General features: G+C 39.8%; 1 protein-coding gene across 6 annotated transcripts in view; it reads right to left on the reverse strand.

Annotated features, from left to right (window-relative positions):
* Nucleotides 1-21886, reverse strand: part of Pde11 (Phosphodiesterase 11) — a 376721-nt gene that overhangs the window by 16692 nt on the left and 338143 nt on the right. For all 6 annotated transcript variants that reach the window (XM_089581354.1, XM_089581356.1, XM_089581357.1 and 3 more), the window contains 10 exons: nt 20482-20571; nt 18016-18153; nt 15465-15535; nt 11807-11870; nt 11400-11447; nt 8578-8721; nt 7379-7522; nt 5192-5338; nt 2489-2596; nt 319-428 (listed from right to left, as the gene is read on the reverse strand). In XM_089581354.1, the coding sequence (XP_089437480.1) occupies nt 319-428; nt 2489-2596; nt 5192-5338; nt 7379-7522; nt 8578-8721; nt 11400-11447; nt 11807-11870; nt 15465-15535; nt 18016-18153; nt 20482-20571 (1064 nt within the window). The remainder of the gene's footprint in view (nt 1-318; nt 429-2488; nt 2597-5191; nt 5339-7378; nt 7523-8577; nt 8722-11399; nt 11448-11806; nt 11871-15464; nt 15536-18015; nt 18154-20481; nt 20572-21886) is intronic.

The following is a 21886-nucleotide window of genomic DNA, read 5'->3' on the forward strand; positions in this document are numbered from 1 at the left end:
ATACATGAAAGTCTACCGTGAACTAAAATGCTACATTTTATGGCAGTGGATGTGCAAATCTTGCTTTAAGTTTTCACTGTTCTTACAAAGAGTGTATCCAAATGGTGGATCATGGTCTGTTAATTAATCATGTACACATTAAATACAGCTTACACAGTCTTTGTATGCACTAGTGATTTTTTGCAACTTCGGTTTCTTAGTGATGGACAAGTATAATGTCACTAAACAGAAATAGAGCCACATTACTTAGAGTCATGCTCCAGTTAAAACAAAAGGCATGCAGGGGAGTTAAAGAAATCAGCAACTGCATCTCCATACTTGATCTGGAAAGAATTGTTGGTGCCTCTGTGGTCCAGGTCATGGCAAAAGCAAGCCACAATGAGGCCGAAGGTTTCCAGGTCACCAAGGACTTCATGCAGCTTTGTATTCTGTGGACAGAGGCCATTTCGGTATTATGACAATAGTAAGCTGTGAAGAGCGAGGGCAGTGAATCACAGCACTCCGATATGAATCTTGTCTACATGCCTGTACATATTACAGTACACAAATACTCAGAACATTACAAGATATAACTGATGCAATCATGCCAAGATGCAGGCAGCATGACTGATTAAATGAAGCCTAAGTTTTCTTGCACAAGTACTATTCTACAGACAATTCAGAACTAAACAAGACCATAAGCATTTGTTTTTAAGCAGCCTTGAAGATGATGATTTGGTTTTAATGGCACAATTAAGGACAGCTGTAGCCAAAGAGCGCCATGTTACAAGGTATTTTTCATCTTCCCAAGGTGGGGCTAGAGACCCACTTTCCAAGCATTTTAACCGAGAGAAGCCGAGCACCAGGCCGGGGAAAGTTTGTACACACTGGAAACTGGCGGGTACTGGCGGCACTGGGGATCAAACCCCGTGCCTCCTGCAAGAGAGGGATGCTTAGGCAACTACCACTGCGGCCTTCAAGCAGCCTGCCTTCACCCAAATGTGCACCTGAATTAACCTTATACACGTAATTATAATACTGATGACTGATGACAAAAAAAAAATAGCTTAGCTAGACTATTCTCTGACATTACTGTGACAGTTTTGTCCCAGGTTTCATTTCAGTTCACACGTAGCAAGATGCACAGCCAAAAAGGGCAGTGAGAAGGGGTGAACCTGTATGAATGCCATATTGTTCATCTCATATTATGCTCTTTCTACGAAGACCAGGAAATGCCCTCCGTCATTTTCTAACCCCCCCAAAAAAATCCTGACAACACAACTTGATGAAGAGTTATTTAACAGTAAAAAACACTATCCATTGCTGTAGGCATTCCTGCATGGTTAAAACTATACCAGATGTTAGCAAACACTTAAAAATTCCTAAAAACAGGGTAGTCGAAAGAGAAAGAAAATATCCTTTCATGAACAAATTTTCAACTGTAGTAGACGTTGGTAACTTTCAAAATCATGATAATTATCTGGCTAATTACTGAAATTTACAAATCACTTTTTATTAACACAGTCTAGTGGTTAAGGCCAATGGCAGGTTCATAGCTATGAAGAAGACGATGTCATATTAATTTTTAAAATGAAGAAAAAGCTATGCTCTAAAGCCTTACAGCAAGAGAAAATCCGGCAATTTTTCTGTAAAAAACTAGAACACAGTGCATGAGGTGCAGAGAAAGTGATCAGTGCAAATGCAATGTCAACTGATTGACATGCAATGCCAACAGCACCCCATTTGAACCATCGCACTACTCTACCACAGCATGCACTTTCTTTTGCTTCGCATTCATTTAGAAATTAAAAATGCCAAAATATTCTAAATACAGAAAAATACATTAAAATTTAGACACTAAAATATCTGCAAGCATTTAGGAACATGATTTACCAAGGAATTTTTTATCAGGGCAATGCCAACAATAAAAAAGGCCCGCGTTGTGAAACAAGGCCAGAAAAGCGTACATTTTGGCAAAATGCCCATAGGCCTCATAGCATTGCACTGCTATCAGGCTAAATGTATCAGGGGCCAAATTATGGAACTATCAAATCTCAAACCTGTCACAAATGGATCCATCAGCCCTGCTCTTATTGGTTGATATATCTGCCAGTCCATGCCGACCAATAGAATAGGGCTTTGTGGCCATTTTGCGACTGTTTTGAGATTGTGATCGTGTTGTAATTCGGCCCCAGAAATCTTTTACATAGTCTATAACTGTTCCTTGTGTGGGCACCATCTATAAAGTCTAATGCACAAAATGTACCATGATTACTGACTATCAGTACACTTGTGCTTTTTCCAGATTCCTTTGTTCCTAAACTTTTCATCAGCTGCCTTGCCCTATGTGTGTGCAGTTTCAAGCTCATTTGTGCATTATTTCAGTCTACAGCACACCTTCAATCTGTTCCCTCATGTTTCTCATTTAGCAAAGACAGGTGCACTAGGCAAAAGAAATGGCATTAGGCTTTTACTTAAGACAAATTACGCTATTGTGACATGATCTTACTGTGAGAATGCAGAACATCATCTGGCCAACGTTGAAGGCATGCCGCCAGTTGTGGTAGGACACTTTGCGGTAGTTCTTCTTGACACTTAGAAGCCACCGGCACAGCACCTGAGAATCAGATAAGGCTTAGAATGTATCCCTTTAAACATTGCTTTCATGTTTCATGACGAGTTCTGTTGCTGCAATGACGAGTGCAATGATGACTTTTTGACAAGGTCAGAAAAAACCCAAATAGTCAAAAATAGTTACATTGCTGCTTGCATAAGTCAAGAATATGCATAAACACGTCACAAGTGAAGTCTGAATTACAAAAGAGGAATCCGAGCTAATTTGTGAATTGATTATTTCCTATAACATGCACTTAAGAAGGGCTGAAAGGGTTCTATTTTTGAGCCAAAATGTATTGTACTTTATCGTGTCTTGTATACGTACAATTAGTTGAGTGCCTTGTGCAAGGACTAATGGTGAACTTGATACAAGGTAGCAATGATGAATTCTGCTGCACTTATAAAATCCAAAGGGTAGCAATTATTAGCTGCCATTACCATACTAGTAAAGAGAAGGACAAGACAGCATAAATCACCTTGGTGGACAATGTAAACTGTGCTTCAAAACCATTATACCATGAGTAATATAATTTTTTGCTGATGAAAAGCATTGCCAACAAAAAGCACTAAACTAGGCATAAATATGTGGTTTTCACACTGAGGTGCACATTTCTGTGGTCCTACTTGCGACGGACTGCCCGGAGAGACTGTTACCAAAAATGTCCATGACCTGTAATGTGGGCTCTATCCCCTCTCTTAATGCGTCGCATACATATCTGTACAGCATTCAGATACAAGATGCTGGCTGTCAGGTTCACGACAGCAAGGTTACTAGCACACACAAGAGAGCTGCCAGAGCTAGTAGCTCTATACATTATTCACAGCTACTGTATGATGCATTCAATGCAGCCTGCTACGTGCCATTGGCAGCTGAAGCATGCATTTACTATCTGATAAAACAATACACTGTGACAGGCCCTACTGAACACTCAGGGGCGTTGAAGACCCTCTTCTTTCAGTTTTCTCGTTTGAGCCATCAGTTGTAGGTTTGTAGGTACTGCTGCTCATGAAGCGCCATATGAAGTGACCTTTGACCTTTGCTCATGTCATGCAGGTCAAATTGAATGCAGCTGTACAGGGCTGCTACAACCTATGGCTAATGCACTATGCTGCTGCCTTTGAGAAGTTCACATGCTTCAGTCAGAAAAGTTCAGTGAGTTTGAGAGTTTTGAGCCTTAAAACACAATTTAAACTTATTTACACCATTTGAAAGTGAGAAAAACAAGCTGTGTTTTAGGGCTTCGACCAGTTGGTCCTACAGAAATTTTTTACATCTACTGGTTCAGAAGAGCACGTTGCTTGTCTTAGAACACGCCAGGAAGAAAAGGTAGCGTGCATTATTCAACTTCAAACTGCATCAATTATGCACTCTTTCAGTTGAGGTGTATTTGAGGCTGTGAATAATATGACACGGAATTAAGTAATCACGTGCCAATTCCTAAATCTCCTGGGCTCTATTTTAAACTAAAAAAAAGAACCACGCTCAAGTTCCTGTCATGAAAACAACTGCAATGGGAATTTTCCAACCAGCTCCATTTTTATATTGAAATTTTTCACTAAAGGTAATGATCAGTCAAAAAGTTTTCTACTTTATCTTTGTTAATTAGCAAATTAGCCACATAAAAAAAATATATAGTCCAACCTTGTCAAGGTGAATGCCTACAAACCTGAGCTAGTTGCATTTTAAAAACAGAGTACAGTGTTTTCTTGCTATGTTGCAAAAACTGCTAGGCCATAAGAAATCTGAATAGAGATAATGAATTACGAACATTCTTCAGGAGTTATTATCTGAAACCATAATAATTACACTTAATTTGCAGTTCTTGCAAGAAGCTAGCAATGTACATTTGTTGTTCGTAAAGGTAACCAGAATTTTCAGTGCCTTGAAGCATGACCAGCTTTCTCAAGTTCAACCATGAAGTTCGACTCTGTTTTTGAGATTAACTTTACCAAGCACTAGTAATGTGAATGTTGTGTATGTTTCACTTGATAGGAATATATGAGTATCATGTTTAGCAGGATGCACTGAAATTTTAACTGAACAACATGATTAAATAGACTATATATACAGTGTCTACAGTTTGCTATTAGCAGGCAATATGATAAGCTTGGATTTGATAAAATGCATGCCCATCAAGTATTCTGTAAATAAGTGCTTGAAAGAAGTTTTAGAAGTGAAAGAAATTGTCTAACTAGACCTTGTGGGTCTGTCTAAACATCAGCACTGCAAGGAAGCTCAGATTTTTTGGGCAAAGCTAAAATAATAATAATAAACAAAAGTAAGGACAAAACCAACTCATCCATATTATATGAAACACACTGTAAACTTAGTCTGGTAATAAATTCACCTGTGAGACTGCATAAAACATCTCCAGTGCCTAAATCTGAATCGCAATATTATGTTTAATTTTTTGTAAATGTATTTCAGCTCTCTGGAAGTATTTCAATCCCGGCATCAACACCTGATGTACAACATCAAAAAAAGTTGCCCTCAGATAGCAACAACCAAAATATCGGAAGTGAGATAACCCTTTTTCTTTTTTAGCCACTCTCTGCTAAAGTGACAAATACAAATATGCGTAAACCGAAAACATACCAGGTACTCAATGTGGAAGCGATTGAGGAAGTCCAACTCGAGAAAGATGCGCAGGCACGCCTTCAGCATGCCATCATCATCGAGGCTGAAGTCATTGAACTTATAGTCTTGCAATTGCAGTGATTGCATCGACGGAAGAACGCACTCCTGCATGTGTGCAGCAAAAAATGACCAAGAGGTAAAGGTAAGGATGAGTGGGGATGGCAACAGATATCACTGCAGACACACACACTGAAAGGGCTGCATGAACATATCTTGTACTGCATTTGGTGGGCTCCGCATATTACAATAACAGGGAAGCAGGTATGAGCTGAGGATCTGCTGGCCACCGTCGACAAGCTTAAATAACACTGGTCTGTCAAAGTACAGAGCAAAGCATGATGTATGAGCTGTTGCATGCCTCGGCGTATTCTAAGAGAGTGCCAAGACCTTCCTTATTGACACCACTAGATGGGCTTTTCTTTACATAAAAAAAAAAAACAACCTAAACCTGAAAGCTGGCTGGCTTTTTCAATGCCTAAGTAACTCCACAGTTTTTCATACATTGTCCATCTCAAGTGTACTGCAGCACATATAATTTTCTACTGTTTCTTCTTATAAAAAATTGCAAGGTCCAAGATGCTGCTTGGCATTTCCATTAAAAAAATTATTTCACTTTTAAATGGTCTATGCAGGCCTAAAAATGGCATGCAAGTTAGTTAGTTTTGCAATGACCTACAACAACAGTTAATTTTCTACAGAAATGCATAAAATTTTGTACCAGGTGTCACAATGGTTGGATATTTTAACACTGAAACACACCAGGATTCATCAGATAAGCACTAAAGGGATCATATGATCATATTTTTTTTCTTCAAAGGTGTACATGATCCTTGAAAGCGAGACAAAATGATATTGCGGGTGACAAAATCTCTCTACATCACTATGTCAGAGGGCATGTTGCCAAACTAACTGTTCTGAGAAGTTATTATTCACTACATTTGCTATAGCCAACATAAAAAGCATCACAGTTGTGAAAGAGTGCAAAATTAATCTGAAACAAAGAAGCCACTGCTAGCTGTAGTATACTCCTAGAAAAAGCTACAAGTTCACTGTGTACAGTCAGTGGCAAATGTTCATATGATGAAGTGTGCAGAAAAAATTGGTTCAGTGCCATCAAACAAGCAAATTGCTGAAATGCCGACAGCTATATAAGGGGCCGCGGATACTTCATCAACTGGTATCACTACCAGACAAATGGGTTGCAAAGCAGAGCTACAATAAATTTCTTCTAGAGCATATTCATCCTGTGAGCATATTCATCCTGTGAACTTTCGCTGATAACCATTCACAGTAGTGCGTACATAGTGCCTGAAAGGGTACAAGAGCTACACAATATGTGCAATGCTGTCAAGTTAAGAGAATGCACTTTTATGTATTCCATATTCTTATACATACATATATTAAGTGTGCCTGCAGGGACAATGAATAGCTCAAAGCAACCATCACACACCCATGCATTTATAGGATGTCCGATGAAAATTAATTTCTGACAACCATCAGGCATTAAGTTTTATATTTATTCTTTTCCCGCTCACAAATAGATCATCATGTTCAGTTTTCGAATTCTCAAGCTGAGTTAATTACAGTTTAGAGAAAAAAATGTTTAAGATGTTTGCCAACTATCATGGTAAAAGTTCACCCACACACAACTTATTCATTAAACACTCAATGCTTTCAGCCAATCAGAAATAGATTACTACAAAAACACAAAAGAACTACACTGTATCTTGCAAATATATCCCAGTTTGTACCACAGTACTGACTTTAGGTTGGTTGGTTGGTTTTTGGGGTTTAACGTCCCAAAGCGACTAAGGCTATGAGAGACGCCGTAGTGGAGGGCTCCGGAAATTTCGACCACCTGGGGTTCTTTTACGTGCACTGACATCGCACAGTACACGGGCCTCTAGAATTTCTCCTCCAAAGAAATTCAGCCGCCGCGGCCGGGATCGAACCCGCGTCTTTCGGGCCAGCAGCCGAGCGCCGTAACCACTCAGCCACTGCGGCGGGGACAGTACTGACTTTAATTTACGCTATTTCCAGTATGTCGGCATCATATAATTTCCGCATTCCAGAATTTTTTAACACTTGCAGTGCAAAATTGATTTCAAGATATCGTAAACAAAAAAAAAAAATGTGCTCACTCACACTGAGCTTGAGGGCCTCTTCAAGTGGTGCAGAAGCATGGTAGGAGAGTACCTCAAGTGTAACTCGCTGTTTGGCCATGGCTTTCACCACCTTTTCATACATCTGTGTGTTCTGGATGCCCAGGCCACAGAAGATGGCAAACGCCTGTGCAGACAGGTGAAAAGAGGTAAACATGAGATTGGCTAAAAACAAGCAAGCACTATGTCACCACTGCACATTGTAATGTGAGTTGAGGTGCATCCACAGTGAGATAACTTGTAACACTTTTTTTTTATGTGACCTGAAGAATCTATCGATGCAAATGAAAAATAGAATTAATACATCCCTAACGTCCGACAGGAGGGTTAGGCACTAAATGTATTTCTTAAGTGTCTACACTCAGAGGATAAAACAATGTTGCTGTCAAGACATTCACCCATATATGCAGCCTAACCATGATATGAAAGCTAGCAAACTGGCTCACAAACTTGGCCATCAGTACAGTGACATTTTTGGCTTAGCATGAACAGTTTTTCTGTGGTAATTATGCACTCTTATAGAAGCATGTATGGTGGCTAAAAGTACATGCATGACCAAATTTAAAGGTTCACCAGGGCACCCCATAATCTCCATGCTCTGAAAATGTATAAACTGAGATGGGGGTAGTTGCTCTGCATGTTTTTGAATTGGCAGGAGCCCTCACCATATGCTATACTGACTCCCAGTTTCATGAGGCATGGCCCATATACTTTAGAGAAAGATCGGTTCCATTTGACGTGATTTTAGGCTGCAGCAAAAGCTGAGTTTTTTTTTGCATGAGTTCACTTGTCAGTGCCCCTGCTGCAAACATTAACTGAGATCTCAGCAAAGCTGTGAAGCACGGTATACCGAGCACATGAAGTGCTGGCACTTCCAATAAAATCTACAACATATATAAGGAAAAAAATTCGGGACAGCATGCTGCCGGGTTAGTTGGTGTGACATGCTGTGAAGGTCAGTGCAAAAATTAGATGAGGGACAGAATAGACGACACAGAAGCCATTCACAAACAAGAGACATTTGTGAACGTCTTCTGTGTCTTTTATTCTGTCCCTCATCTAGTTTTCATGCTGACTTCTTAACAACAAGGAAGAAAAAAGTGCGGAGCAGGACTATGAAATATCCCTCAATAGGAAAAGAAGAAGAAAGAATTGCAGACGGAAATGAGGAAACATGATCACCTCAAGTAGCTGCTCATCGTTTTTGTTGAACGGCTCGCCATTGAGCTTATTAATGAGCTGGGCCACACCCAGGACTAGACGATTAGCATTGTAGATTGGAATGCAGAGGATGGACTGGTGCCGGAATGAACTCCCTTCATCCACCTGCAGCATGGATAGCATGTAAACATAAGTAAACGGCAATAGCTACGGCAATGACTCACTGAAATAAAATAAGAACAGCGATAGCGAGTTCTTTTAACTGAAAATGAGCCAAACAATAGATAACGTGCTTTCCATCTTGCAGCATCTTGCAGCACCTTTCAAGGCAGTGAGAAGTACTACGGTGAGAACTAAAAGAATAATGCAGACTGCTGGAAATTCTTGAATGTGAAGCAGCAGGAAAGGCCCACTGTAACTTCCCAAAAAACACAGCTGGAACCAATTATTTGATTTCAGTTGTGTTTGTGGATGTTCTGGCTGGTCTTTTCATAAGTGGGCTAATACACAAACATTTTCCTCCTTCTTTGTCCTTAAGAATGCAGCACCCGCCACAGGCAAACACGAAGCTGGCTGAAAAGCTGAAGGGACATCGAGGACAACTCCATACAACTTTTGTTTTTAATAAAAATTGATTCTATGGCTATTTCTGTCTATGGTGATGTTTGTGCAGCAGCAAAAGATGCACTTATGCACTTATTGCTGAGAAAATTGGATTCCACTCAATTCAAACTCCTAATGTCCATGCTGAAAAGGACTCTGTGATTACAGTTTAGAAGTGAATGACAGTGCAGCCTAATCTCTGGGATTTGCTCCCAAAAAACTGTTTTGGTGCACCTCAGCTTTTTCTAGCTCATAAATGATCCATTTTCAGTGAGAATGCAGTCATCTATCAGTACACGCCAACTTCAGTTTGTCCTCAGTGCCCCTTTGAAGTTTTTTCAGCTCACAATCCCGCCACACCACTTGCAACGCTGTAAAGTTCAGTGAGACTGCCTTCAAGCAGCATAACTAAGCTATGCGTACAAACATTGCAGCTATTGAATTCACACAGCCCACATTACCTCAGGTAGAAGTTGAAAGAGACCCATGAAATGTTTCAGCTCAGCTTTTAGACCTCAATGCAGTATTAGAGGCTCCATCTTTGTCAAAAGTTTCCAGACCACTCGGTGAATGATTAGCACTGTTGCCGGGCCATGTGGTGGAGCCTGTGTTGTACTCATTGTGATATGGTGCTCGTTGCAGTCTTGCTTTCAACTGCTTCCCGAGCTCCAGCAGTGCTACTCTAGGCTCATCGCATGGCCTGACAACTACTCTGGTCATACATGCGGTAGGCCGGGAACCTCTGACGAAGGCTTCTGACAAAGCACTGCTCCAGCAAGGTGAAAAGCAAAGATTTGGGCTTCACGAGGTAGACCAGCAGGCACAATAAGACTGATCAAAACTACAAGATCAGCAAAAGAGGCTGACAGCTTTGAACAATCTAGCATGTATTTCAAGGAGCATTTTTGCTGTTCTAACAAAAGTACAAAAAGCCAGTTTTTCTAATTGCCTCATGTTCTCATGAGGCAATGATGGGCCTCATGATGGGCCTGGTGAGTACTAAAAAATGTTCCTTCCTGTTCTTCCCTCTTTGTTAGATATACCCAGAATTAATGACTGCAGTTTCACTGCACATACCTGAATCCTCTACATCATTCTACAGTGTGGTGTGTTTTGTCTTGATGACATCAGCTGATAAAATGACCGTACTATAAATGTTGGGTATAATGTTCCAACAAACCAATTCCAAACCTATTGGGAGCCACCGACCACTGACCTTCTTCAGTACAATATGAATTACCACTGAAAATTCACTGCACTTACTTTAGCATATACCAGGTGATTTGTTTTAATATTTCCAGATTTTTTTTTTTTAAACCTGCAAGAGATACTTTGGTGTTGTCTGTGCAGGTGGATTATACAGCAAGGTAGACATTATGTTCATGATAGAGCCTAATGATTAGATGATCAATTAACAAAAATTAACTAACCAACTTTTTGACTTTTATATTTAAGAGAAAGTAGTATATTGCAAAATTGAAGACCGTCAACATCAAGCTGAGCATAGTTTTCAAATTTTCTTAATCGGCAATTTAGTTTGAATTATCGAGAACCAAGAATACGCATTTGAATGCTTGTTGAGTGGACTTATCTGCATTGCAAATTTATTAAATTGTGACACCGCGTATCTGGTATTTTCGTCAAAATCAAGTCAACTTCTAAATCATGAAATACACAAACTGCATCTGTATTTGACTCATAAGAAACACGAACGATGCCATTTTATAAATATGCATTGTAAAACAGCCAACTCATCTAGCTTTCAAATGCATGTTTTCGATGTTCAATATTTCGAACCACATTGCCGCTTAAAAAAATTTAAAAGGAATCCTTACATTTAATGTTTACAGCCTTCAATTTCACCATTTGATACTGCCCCTTAAAGTCATAATGAAAAATGTTTATTAGTAGTTAATTGTAGTTAAATATTCATTTAATCATTAGGCTCTATCATGTACATAAAGTCTGCCTTGCTGTACAACCCATCTGCACAGACCACACAGATATATCTCTCATAGTTTTTAAAATACAAAGCAGTAAATGTTAAAAAAGAAAGATCACCCATATGTTTACAAATATTCTTTGACAGCTCACTTTGAAAAAATGACATGCAGGGCAATATTTTATGATACACCGACCCAACCGCTAGAGTAATTATTTAGAATTAAAAAAATAAAACCACTATTTAAATGACACAAGTAAGGATGCCTTGTGTCCTTACTCAAAAGGATGATCCATACCTTTGGATCAAACCGGTCATCTTTGTAAGCATCAGGTATGTTGAGAATCTGTAAAGCAAACAAAATTGGGCAAATCAAAAACAAAAGTAAATCTCGAATAATTCATCATAGCATGTGAACATCAAAATAAATGGTTATATGATGCAGAAGAAAAGCATGCGCATGCGCAGAGAGTTTGTGCATGTGTGTGTTTGTGCACATGCGTGAATTCATAGCCATGAAGTGATTTGAGAGCAATAAAAGTTGACCAATTTCTAATATTCTGAACAAGAAATGATAAAAAAAAAACAGCTTTCAATTACTCTACTGCAAATGCTTGACAAGCGCTTTTCTTTTTCCTGTGTAAATTATTATGCACCACACAAAAAGCATAAGGAACAGAAAAATACATGATACCAGATACATACCTGACCAGTTGCAACCACGGACCCTGTGATACCAGTGTTGATAGGAAACCTGCCTTCATATGGACTGCAATAAAAAAGGAACAAGACAAACACAGACTCAGAAAGACACAAATTCAAAAAGAAGACTGCAAAGGAATTTATTACAAGTCAGTGTCAAAGAAGCCTTGTGACACTCCATTCAGAGGTTATCAGTGCAGTCTATAGTTCCCCATGCATGATTAAAAAAAATAAAACACTGAAACCAGAGCACAGAAATGAAAGTTATTCCATTTATAAAATTCGGAATGCAAGTAGATGACAGCCACTTATCACAAACCCAGTGCTAAGAGTGGTTGCACTTTCGCCAAGCTACAGCAATACCCATGATTACAGCACTTCCTATCAGTAAAGCCCTTCCCATACATATAGCTGAACCTCGCATGCCACAACAGTCTCACTGTGCTTTTTGATGACATCATCACTTCGACGACTGGGTCAGGCTTTTGCGCTCAGCACTGATGTCAAGTGCGCGAACATAGTCGAGTTCCCATGGTCTCCACTTGTAATCATTGCGGTATGTAGGTACGCATGAGTGTGATGAAAAACTTTTGTCCCTCCAGTCTTTATTTTTTTGTCTGTGCAGCTTGTTGACTGTTTTCCCTGTTGTTTTTGCACCATGCGAAGTTTTGCTGAAGCACTCACCTCTGATGGCATTCTCCTACCATTTTTTATGCTCTTCATTCAGTTTAACTAAGCTCAACATTCAAACTAACGAAATAAGGATTACAGATATCAGTGTAATGGTTCTCTCTGGATTCATTTAAATCAAGTGCAAATTGCATGCAAAGCCAATCACCGAAGAGCAAGTCAATAATGTTTGCCGCTGCATACCTCCTGCCAGAAATTGCTATTATATAAGTATATCCTATCACCACCAGCCCAGAACATATATATTCTGGAGCATAGAATGTGCACCATTTATATTTGTGGTTACTTGGGTTGTAGCAGATGACATAGGAGATATCAGTAGATTTTGTATACTTCCAAACAAATATTCAGTTTCACAATACAAATAATGCACATTTTCAAATTTGCATTGGTCTGCCTCCAGATTGCAGCAGGCATTTTACAGCTTATATTTATGCATTATACAAATAAAATGTTTTTCTTTGTGCATACACTGCATGGATGCGCTTCTTTACGCTTAGCATCAAACCCTCATCAGCTCTGACTGCTGGCTTCCTTCAGCTTAAACCCCATGTAAGTCAAGCAGATTGCCCCCTTCAAGTTCATATTATCAATATTTAACTGTACTAAAATAATTGAGAATGTTCTCACATTTATGTAGACATAATACAGATTAAGTTCTGTGCTTTTTGCACTTAAGCTCCATCTGTTTTTTGTAGCAAAATAAAGTTTGCACTACAAATAACAGTTTTTTAAACAGTAGCATCATTTTATTCTCAATACTGAGAGATCCTGAATATTCAGTAAAGGGAACTTTCAGACACATGTCACAATCATGACGTCATGAGAATGTTGTGGAACATAAGGATAGGGTGTTCCTATATGAATCTAGCGATTCCGTAATGATACTGACCCTGAAACAGTGTGTTTTTTTTTGTGTTCCAGATGGGCGCAACTGCAATATTTTAGGGTTGTTAAATAGGATTTACATTCTGTCTCAGTTAAGTGCAAAACATGACTTGGGTGGTCCCACAAGCAATGCTGGATCACTACATCTCTAAGTATTCAAAGAAAAGAATAAGAACAATATGCTTAGTTAGTGTCACAGGTCTCCTTCACGAAATTTCCATGTTTGTGTCACTCTAAACCTAGAAATTATAGCAAAATCGATGTGAATGCCTTCCTTACCGTACTTACTTTTACTGATAATAGGTAGAAGTGAAAAGTCACCCCTCGCATTATAACTGAATCATATGCAGAGGAAGTTGTGAAGACTAACTGGAAAGGCTTAGAAGCACAGAAACACTTATTATTGAATTATGTAAATGTAAAGAAATATTGCTTAATTTTTTATATTCTGATGTCCAAAATAAAAGGTGCCCCACAAGAGAGGCACATAGCGTGGGTTGACATATGACACCAAAAGGTACGAAGAACTGACCGGATAAGTCATCTACAAATTGGAAGTGTATGCCACAATGCATATAAAAGATTAGCTGCATTTTCTCACCACTGAATTTATCCCATAAACTGTACATACCAATCGGCAAAAGCTTTTAGCAGCTTCTGAAATTCTCCACTTGGCTTAAATGTAGTGGTGCGTTGCTGATAGGTATATGTTTTTACTGGGCTCTTACCCTGTAGTTTCAGTTTTAGAAAGCCTATGTTTAAGATGCTGTGCTTGAGTATCCAGTATGCCACTCTCTTTAAACAGAAAGCAATTTTACTGGCTGCACGATGAAACAGGTGATCCTTCTGCCACATGATGCTGCACCTTTCATTACTGTTTTGCACTAGCAAAAGCAACACTTGTGTTACAACTATGGTGATGCTACATTTACGGCAAATACAGCAGTGCACAAATATCATAGTGCAAAAATGATATTGCAACGAAAACACTGAATTGGCAAGTTGTTATTCATAAATGCCAAGAGGCATTAATAATTTTTTTAATTTAGATATACTTTAGTCTTGACAAACATGCACTTGGGTTTAAAACCTGGTAATAGGATCCCTCCAAGAATGAATGTGAAAGGCCTAGCGGTTCAAACTATTGAATAATTCCAGCAGAACCTAAGTAAGAAATGTTTTCAATGCTCTGCATGTGCCACAAAAGAGCAGAAATGATCAAGCCCTGGAAAAAAGCATCAGCATGACGCTTGCAGAATGCAAACAGTGATGCAGCAAAGTACTTATGACAGATAAACAGCACATACAACGTGCTAATGACTAGTAACTCTATACTCCAGGAGAAATTAAGTGCAGTGTTCATAACGCTGCAAAGAAACTGAATGCACTACCAGCAGTGCCCCACAGTGTCCACGTGTCCTCCTACAGCCTTGTTGCTGCATGTGAGTCAGCAGAGTATTCAGAGTATTATGCCACAACAAAATTTAAGCAGGACAGATATTGAAAACATGGCTATGCTATTTGAAAAAGCTTTCACTGTGCACTCTATATATGGTGTTGGTGCACCACTGCAAAACCAAGTTCCTGAAAACGAGGAGCAGCACTTATTACCAATACATTATTTCCTATTCTATAGGAATGAGCTCAGTTTTTAATAAAAAGAATGACAAGTGTTAGCACTCAATTCAATAACCTTAACTGTTAGTCTATTTTTGTTAATGGTCAGTGTTACAAGGTGTGTCTTTTTCAGTTATATGCCAGTAGTAACTCAGTACTATCACCATCAAATGAAACCCAAACAAGACACTTGAAATGCAAAAAGAAAAACAAGATCTTCACTCTGAAGGTGCCGAAACCACTCTTTGGAAGTGTTGATGGATACCGTGTATTTCCTTTCCAGCAGCTCATAATCGTGCACATTTGTGTGCACGTTTCAGTTGTTCTGTTTACATTTAATTTGATGCTGATGGTACACACATTCATTCGTGCACTGTGATGTTTCCAATACTAAGGTCAAGGAATTTTAGAAACAGTTGCAATGCGGCAGAAAGGTGGGCAATGTGCAATAAAGAAGCTACCTTACCTTGTACAGGTTGCCACATCCTCTCTGAGTGCATCCTTGGCCTCCAAGTCAAAGACACGATGGAAAGCAGTCTGTAGCAAATATGAACACGTTATCACCAAACATGAACAGCAATAGCAGTTCAATATCACTCACTGAATGCCTTAATACAGAGCTGTCACCAAATGCCATAGAGCCCTTCAATTCTGCTGAATCAAATTTAAGTCCTGATAAAAAGTAGCACCAGTTAAAATGGAAAAAAGCCAGCAGTGACTGAAACTGAGTAATGCACAAGAAAACTGTGGTGTTTTGATTTTATAGCAAGAACCGTATTCCAGCAACACTGCTGATAGTACATCATCGTGAGATGCAAGGAAAGCCAAACCGTTGAACTACAGAGCTGTTTGTGAAACAAAACAATGAGATGTCAGCATGATGCACAGCGTAGAAAGCACATAATCTGGCACCAACTGGCCTACTTTGCAGCTTCGTTAATGTCTTTAGTGGTAACCAAGCCCAACACATTTGCGTGTCGTAGGTGACGCCTAGCAGTTCAGCCATAGCGGTGGCCCAACCTCAGCAGTAGAATCTTTTGTTGATACGTTTATTAAAAAATGCTGGAAAAATGCATCCAGCACCCCTAAGGTTTTGCAAAAATGTGACAAGAGTGATGTACAAAAGGCATTTATTGATGCTTTCAGTTACTAAAAAGGCCAATCAGAGCTTGTTGGCACAAGGTCTGAACAGCCTTTCTAGGGCTTGTAGACTTCTATCCACATTTGCACTGTCCTCCTAACTTTGCAATGTACCCAATCTGGTGACAGAGGAGGCGAAAGTACTCGGGGCATCTTCGCTGTCACCGTTGTTATTTTCGAATGCTCCAATACGTCACAGACACAAGCGTGGCTCGAACATGAGTTGCAGTAATAAGGTACGTATTTCTCTCTCTCTCTCTTTTCGCTTTTGCATGCTGCTGAGAAGCCACTCATGACAGCTGAATGCAGGCTGCTGCACTCCTGCTTGTATCGCGAGTTCCTATAGGCTCGTCCCCACTTGGCAGCACATCATCGTTGTTTTCAGATAGGGGCGCTCAACTGCTGAGCCCGAGAACATGGGTTCAATCTCGGCCATGGCAGTCGCATTTCGAAGGAGGCAAAATTCAAGGTGCCCATATACTGTGTGATGTCAGTGCACATTAAAGAAATCCAAGTGGTCAAAATTTATCCGGAGCCGACCACTATCCATTCCCTCTTTCATCCCTTCTTTCATGGAGCGGTTTAGGTCTTCACCGAGAGTAAGACAGTTACTGCGCCTGTCGTTTCCTCAAAACCAATTTATTTTTCTACTCATTGCACTTATGCACAGAAGCCACTCCGGCTGCTTACAGCTGCTGCACTTTTTACCGTCGTGTTACGCGCCCCCAGGTGGTGGTGGTGGTGGTGGTGGTGAGAAAACCTTTCTTATCAACAACCTTAGTCCATGGCTGTTGCCCCAGGCTTGGCCCGCCCATATGTTCACACATCATCACCGTTTTTTTTTGCTCTTATTTTTTTGTTAGTTGCTTCGCCCTAATGCACTTCTCCATTACGGAGAAGCTGCCGTGGCAGGTGACTATTGCGCTTGAGTACGTTGCATGGTCCCTGGCTAAGACCGCTCGTAGTGCATGTTCTGTTGGTCATTAAATGCATCGTATAACCAAAATTTGACAAAATTATGAATGTAATTGACGGGAATTTGTATTACCCAGGAACATATTAACCAGAACAAAAACAGCTGTAAGACATATTTCTAGTGGTCATGGTTTCGAGCGTGTGAGCCGGGAAATCTTACTAACCGGGAATGTATCAATGAGGCTCTATGGTACACACCTCCTTTCTAGTTCTGCTACAACTTTTAAACTGTGTCCTGTATTACCTACAATTAACAGCAGGCAGTGCTCACTACAATCAAAAACCCCAGAATCGTCCTGTGTTTTTCTTTCCATGGTTTTCCGACTGCCATTGACCGATGAGCTTTCAACGTTCTCCTGTTCTTCTCCATACGTTCCTCTAAAAGCCAGAACTGCAGTATGTATATTTGGTACAGGTAACAATGGTATCAGCCACACCTAGCCGCTTGGTTTACTGTTTGCACTTCAAAGACAGTACGCTGCTTCACAACTGACTATCAGTGAAACAATGAGGCCCAAGTGCACAGCTTTATCATAGAGCAGAAATTTAGCAGCAAGGTCAAGTGAATACAAATTCACTTGTTAAAAGTAATAGACAGGTTTCACCCTTTGTGTAGCTTTCATTTCACTGCATACAACTGGCTTCTCTTTATCATATGTAGATGCATGGTTGCCTCTGACTGAAGATGGGCCACTACTTAAACACTGACTATAAAGTCCGTCCAGTTTACATGAGCATCTAGTCTTCAGTTGAACCTATACACTTAAGTGCGTATGAAAACACAGATGTGTGTGTGTGCATGAGAGAGAAGTGGTGAGAAGTTGCCATGAGGGCAGTGCATACCATTGTGTTCACAAAGAGTGTGTGTGCCACATGGGGTGACCAAGAACAGAGGCACTCACCCTTGTTTCATGGTCGACAAGCAGCACTTGACAGCGCTCGCATTCAAGCAGCGACTGCATATGTGTCATGATTCGGTACACCACCAGCTCGATGGTGCTTTGCTCTTCGAACACCATGCGCGCCAGGTCTAGGAGAACCTGCAGTGAATGGGGCAGCAAGGTCTCTGCAGCGAAAACTTTGACCAGAACATGAGCTCAAGATCATAAGGCTTCGACAAACAGGAGCTGTAAGCTTGAGGAAGCCTTGTGCAGAGTCTGCATGGCATTTCTGTGAGCTGAACCTGATTAATAGTCTATATTTTGGAAGAGATGAAGCGAACTCTGTATCTTTTGTGCTGTGCTTAGCACATGCAGATGGAATTCCTAGCATTGCAACATTATCAAAAAAAGGTGCATAACACAGTGTTTTACACAGTCATGCCACACCAAAGACAGCACATCAGGCACTCATCTTGTCAGAACCAATTTATCATGATACCAGCTGCCAGGCACCAAACAGAATACAGGCTTGTGCCACTGTGAATGCCTGCACAGTTAATGCTTGCCAGCGGTGATGGCAGCAGCAGCATACTGAAATGTTATGGAGGGAAGCACCTTCATGTTCTGGACAAGGTGCCCCTTGAAGATTCTAAGAGTTCTTGCAAGAAAATCAGCCAGCTCTCCTAGGGGGTTTCCAGTTGCCACTACAGTATGTAATTGATGAAGTAGGCTATGAGTAACACAATCCAAAGTGTGTTAATGTAATTGGCATTTATGTTTCCACACTGCAAGCAGACCAAACTGCATGCCATTGAATAACGCAACATGATCAGTGCAGGGGTTTAAATAGGCAACTGGGGCAAGCATTGTCTCTTTCAGCATTGCGACATTCGGCATAAAATGTGACACCCTTAACAACAGCGGAGTAGCAAGGAAGCCACTTTGAAGTATGTTAAACTTACTTCAAAGTGGCTGCCCTGCACATTGTTAGTGTAAATTTTTCTAGTAAACCTCTGATCATGTTGCATTACTATGCAGTTTGGTTCATCTTGCCCTACAGCCTTATTCCCACCCAAATTTTATTCAAGAGGTGAAATTTTAGGCAGCCAGTTTTGTTTTTGGAGTTTGGAGTGTTTTTGGAGTTGTTTTTGGAGTTTTTGGAACCATATTTTGGAGTGGCTGCTCTTTACAAAGAAAAATCAAAATGTACAGCATTACCTGTGGCAATGCAACCTCAAAGAATTGTAACTTCTCAGCTAAAAGAATTTGGATATCCTCTGTTACAAGGAACACAAAACTTTCACAAAGAAGATCCCTGCGGTTAACTTCCCTAGTGACAGCATGCAGCCACCCCCACTGCATCCATAGTGGAATTCAGTTAATTAGCTGGAACCAACTGATTAAAGAGACACTGAGAAAAGCTCCATGAAAAACTCCATCCACTTTTTATTCCTAGAAAAATTTATTCTTAAGCTCTTCCTGGGTATGAAGATGTTTGTCCAGCAGCAAAAGACATGTTTATTGCTGAGAAAATTGTATTTAAAAAATTTCCCTGCCTCTCAATTAAAAAAAAAATGCCTGCACTGAAACAGACTCTATGATCACCATTTTGAGGTGAATGGCAGCATACCCTAGCTTTTATAGCTACAGGATCTGCATCGAAAAGCTGTGTCGACACACCGCAGTTTACTTGTGAAATTGGCCGATGAAGGCGACACCAATATTTAATTTTCAGACCTATTCTAGCTTATAAAAGCTCCGTTTGAAGCTAAAGTAATGTCTTTGTTGTTATAATACACTAATCTATCAATACAGACCCCCTTCAATTTTTTTGTGTCTCTTTAAACATTTAAACACTTGACAGATGTGAAAAGTTTTAACTGCAATGTTGTGTGTCAAAAACTCGTGACATAATTTCTGAAAAGACAGCTTTTTTCGTGCTTTTTTCCACACTTTGAAATGTGCTAAACATGAAACAGCACAATATTATGGTTGCTTGTGCACATCGACAGCAACTGCAGCTGCACCAGTTAGGGCGCGCCAAGGCCACAAACTGTAAGAGAACACTGCAAAGAGCAGTGCATTTGAAATATATGGATCTGTAGTTGCCTTTTTGGATTATTTCACACTTTTCAAAGAGGGCAACCAATTTCATAATAAAGCTGCCATTACAAAAATTTTGCCAGAGGAATTTTTTTTATGTTCTTCAGCTTTTTAAGTGGAACTTTTCATGACTCTCTAGTAATTCGAAGGTTAGCTGATTACCTTAACTAACAAATAAGAAAAATATTAAACAAAAATTGCCAAAGCAGATGCTATGCGACAGCCAAGAGCATTGATTTATTTTATTCCCGCAACACGCTTTGATTTTCTAATCAACTCTTGGCTCCCACTATGTGGGACTCCCCATTTCAGTATACCACGCTTCAGAAGAAGGAATTTCCTAATCATGCTCTTTTTCAAAAAAGTACATGTACACTTACATACCTGATTTCTCTTGTTTTCAAGTTCGGACCGCTCATAGAGCTGAGCATTTCGGAGGACGAGGCCACAAAACTGCAGGTACTCCGAGAACACCTGGTGCCAAGGAAACCACAGTCAGCAACAGGACCACTCAAACAAGCCCGAAATTTAATGGAAAATCCTTCACTGGTTCACACTTTCACCTTCACCTCCTTCACAATGGCTGTAACTGATAGTGCCACATATCAAGGATGATTGAGGCGAAAGGAATATTTTTTCCACTTAATTGATTTCTAGACATTGTTTTTGCCATAAAATGTACAATAATGCCACAAATTCATACTGTACATTTTTCCATCACTACCTGTTTTTTGTAAGCGCTCAAGCTCAAAATCTTTTTTTTTTAATTGCACCAGAGAGTTATTTAACACCACAGAAGGTGGTCATTCAAAATATGCTGCTCTATAATGGGTCACTGTGTCTGTGAGATGGATGTTGAAGACTTCTTATTACAGCATGAAATGCTTAATACATCTACCTAGCAGCACTTGTTGCAAGAAGCTTGGTCATACCCACTGCAAAATATTTTAAAACATACCCCGCACATTCTTAAAACAGCCCTCCAAACTATGGTAAGCAACAGTGCTCCCACAATATGTAAATTTTATAACTTGAAATCCAAACACCCTTCATAATAAATTGTAGGCAGTGGCAGTTCCAATAAGCCACTTTCAATGAGTAAATGTTGAATATGGGCTACTTTTAAAAAGGGCCATGAATGCGCTCTGTAGCCCAGTGTGCACGTGCAATTGTATTAACTGTACTGCCCTCCAGCAAGCACACAGAGGATTATGCTCTGCTTCATGGTCAGCATCACATATATTCAGTGAATAAATCTGCTGCTCATTCATTTTAATTCAGTGAATGAATGAAACTGGTTGATTAATTAGTCAATTTCAGTCAGTGTATGGGGTACAGTATCACTGCAACTTCTTTGAATTCCATGCTTATTCAGAATTATTCAAAAATCTGAATTATTTGCATACATTTTCATTACATTGTGCTGTAGAGTTGCTCTAACATGTAAAGCCTATGCACAGCTTGGATAGTGCTATGGTGTGTACGGATAACAATCTTTTGGTTAGCAATTTGGTGGATTTGGCTCATCTCGAAAAAAAAACTTTATTAATCACCCTTGCCAATACACTGGCTCAGACATATAGCTATATTGTCACAATTAGAGAGGAAAACAAACGTCAACAATGATGGCTGTTTTTCATATTTTTGTCATATTTTGGTAAATGATGCAATATATGTGCGTTCCAGACTGATATTCTGCTGATCTGGTCAATGTTTGCAACAGTGCATGTGTTTCTAACAGTTAATTTAAGATCCTTTCCTTCAGTCAAAAAACCTTAAGGCCGTGATG

This window comes from Amblyomma mixtum, chromosome 3 (genome assembly GCF_055824585.1).
Source record: "Amblyomma mixtum isolate Tamu chromosome 3, ASM5582458v1, whole genome shotgun sequence".
NCBI lineage: Eukaryota > Metazoa > Arthropoda > Arachnida > Ixodida > Ixodidae > Amblyomma > Amblyomma mixtum.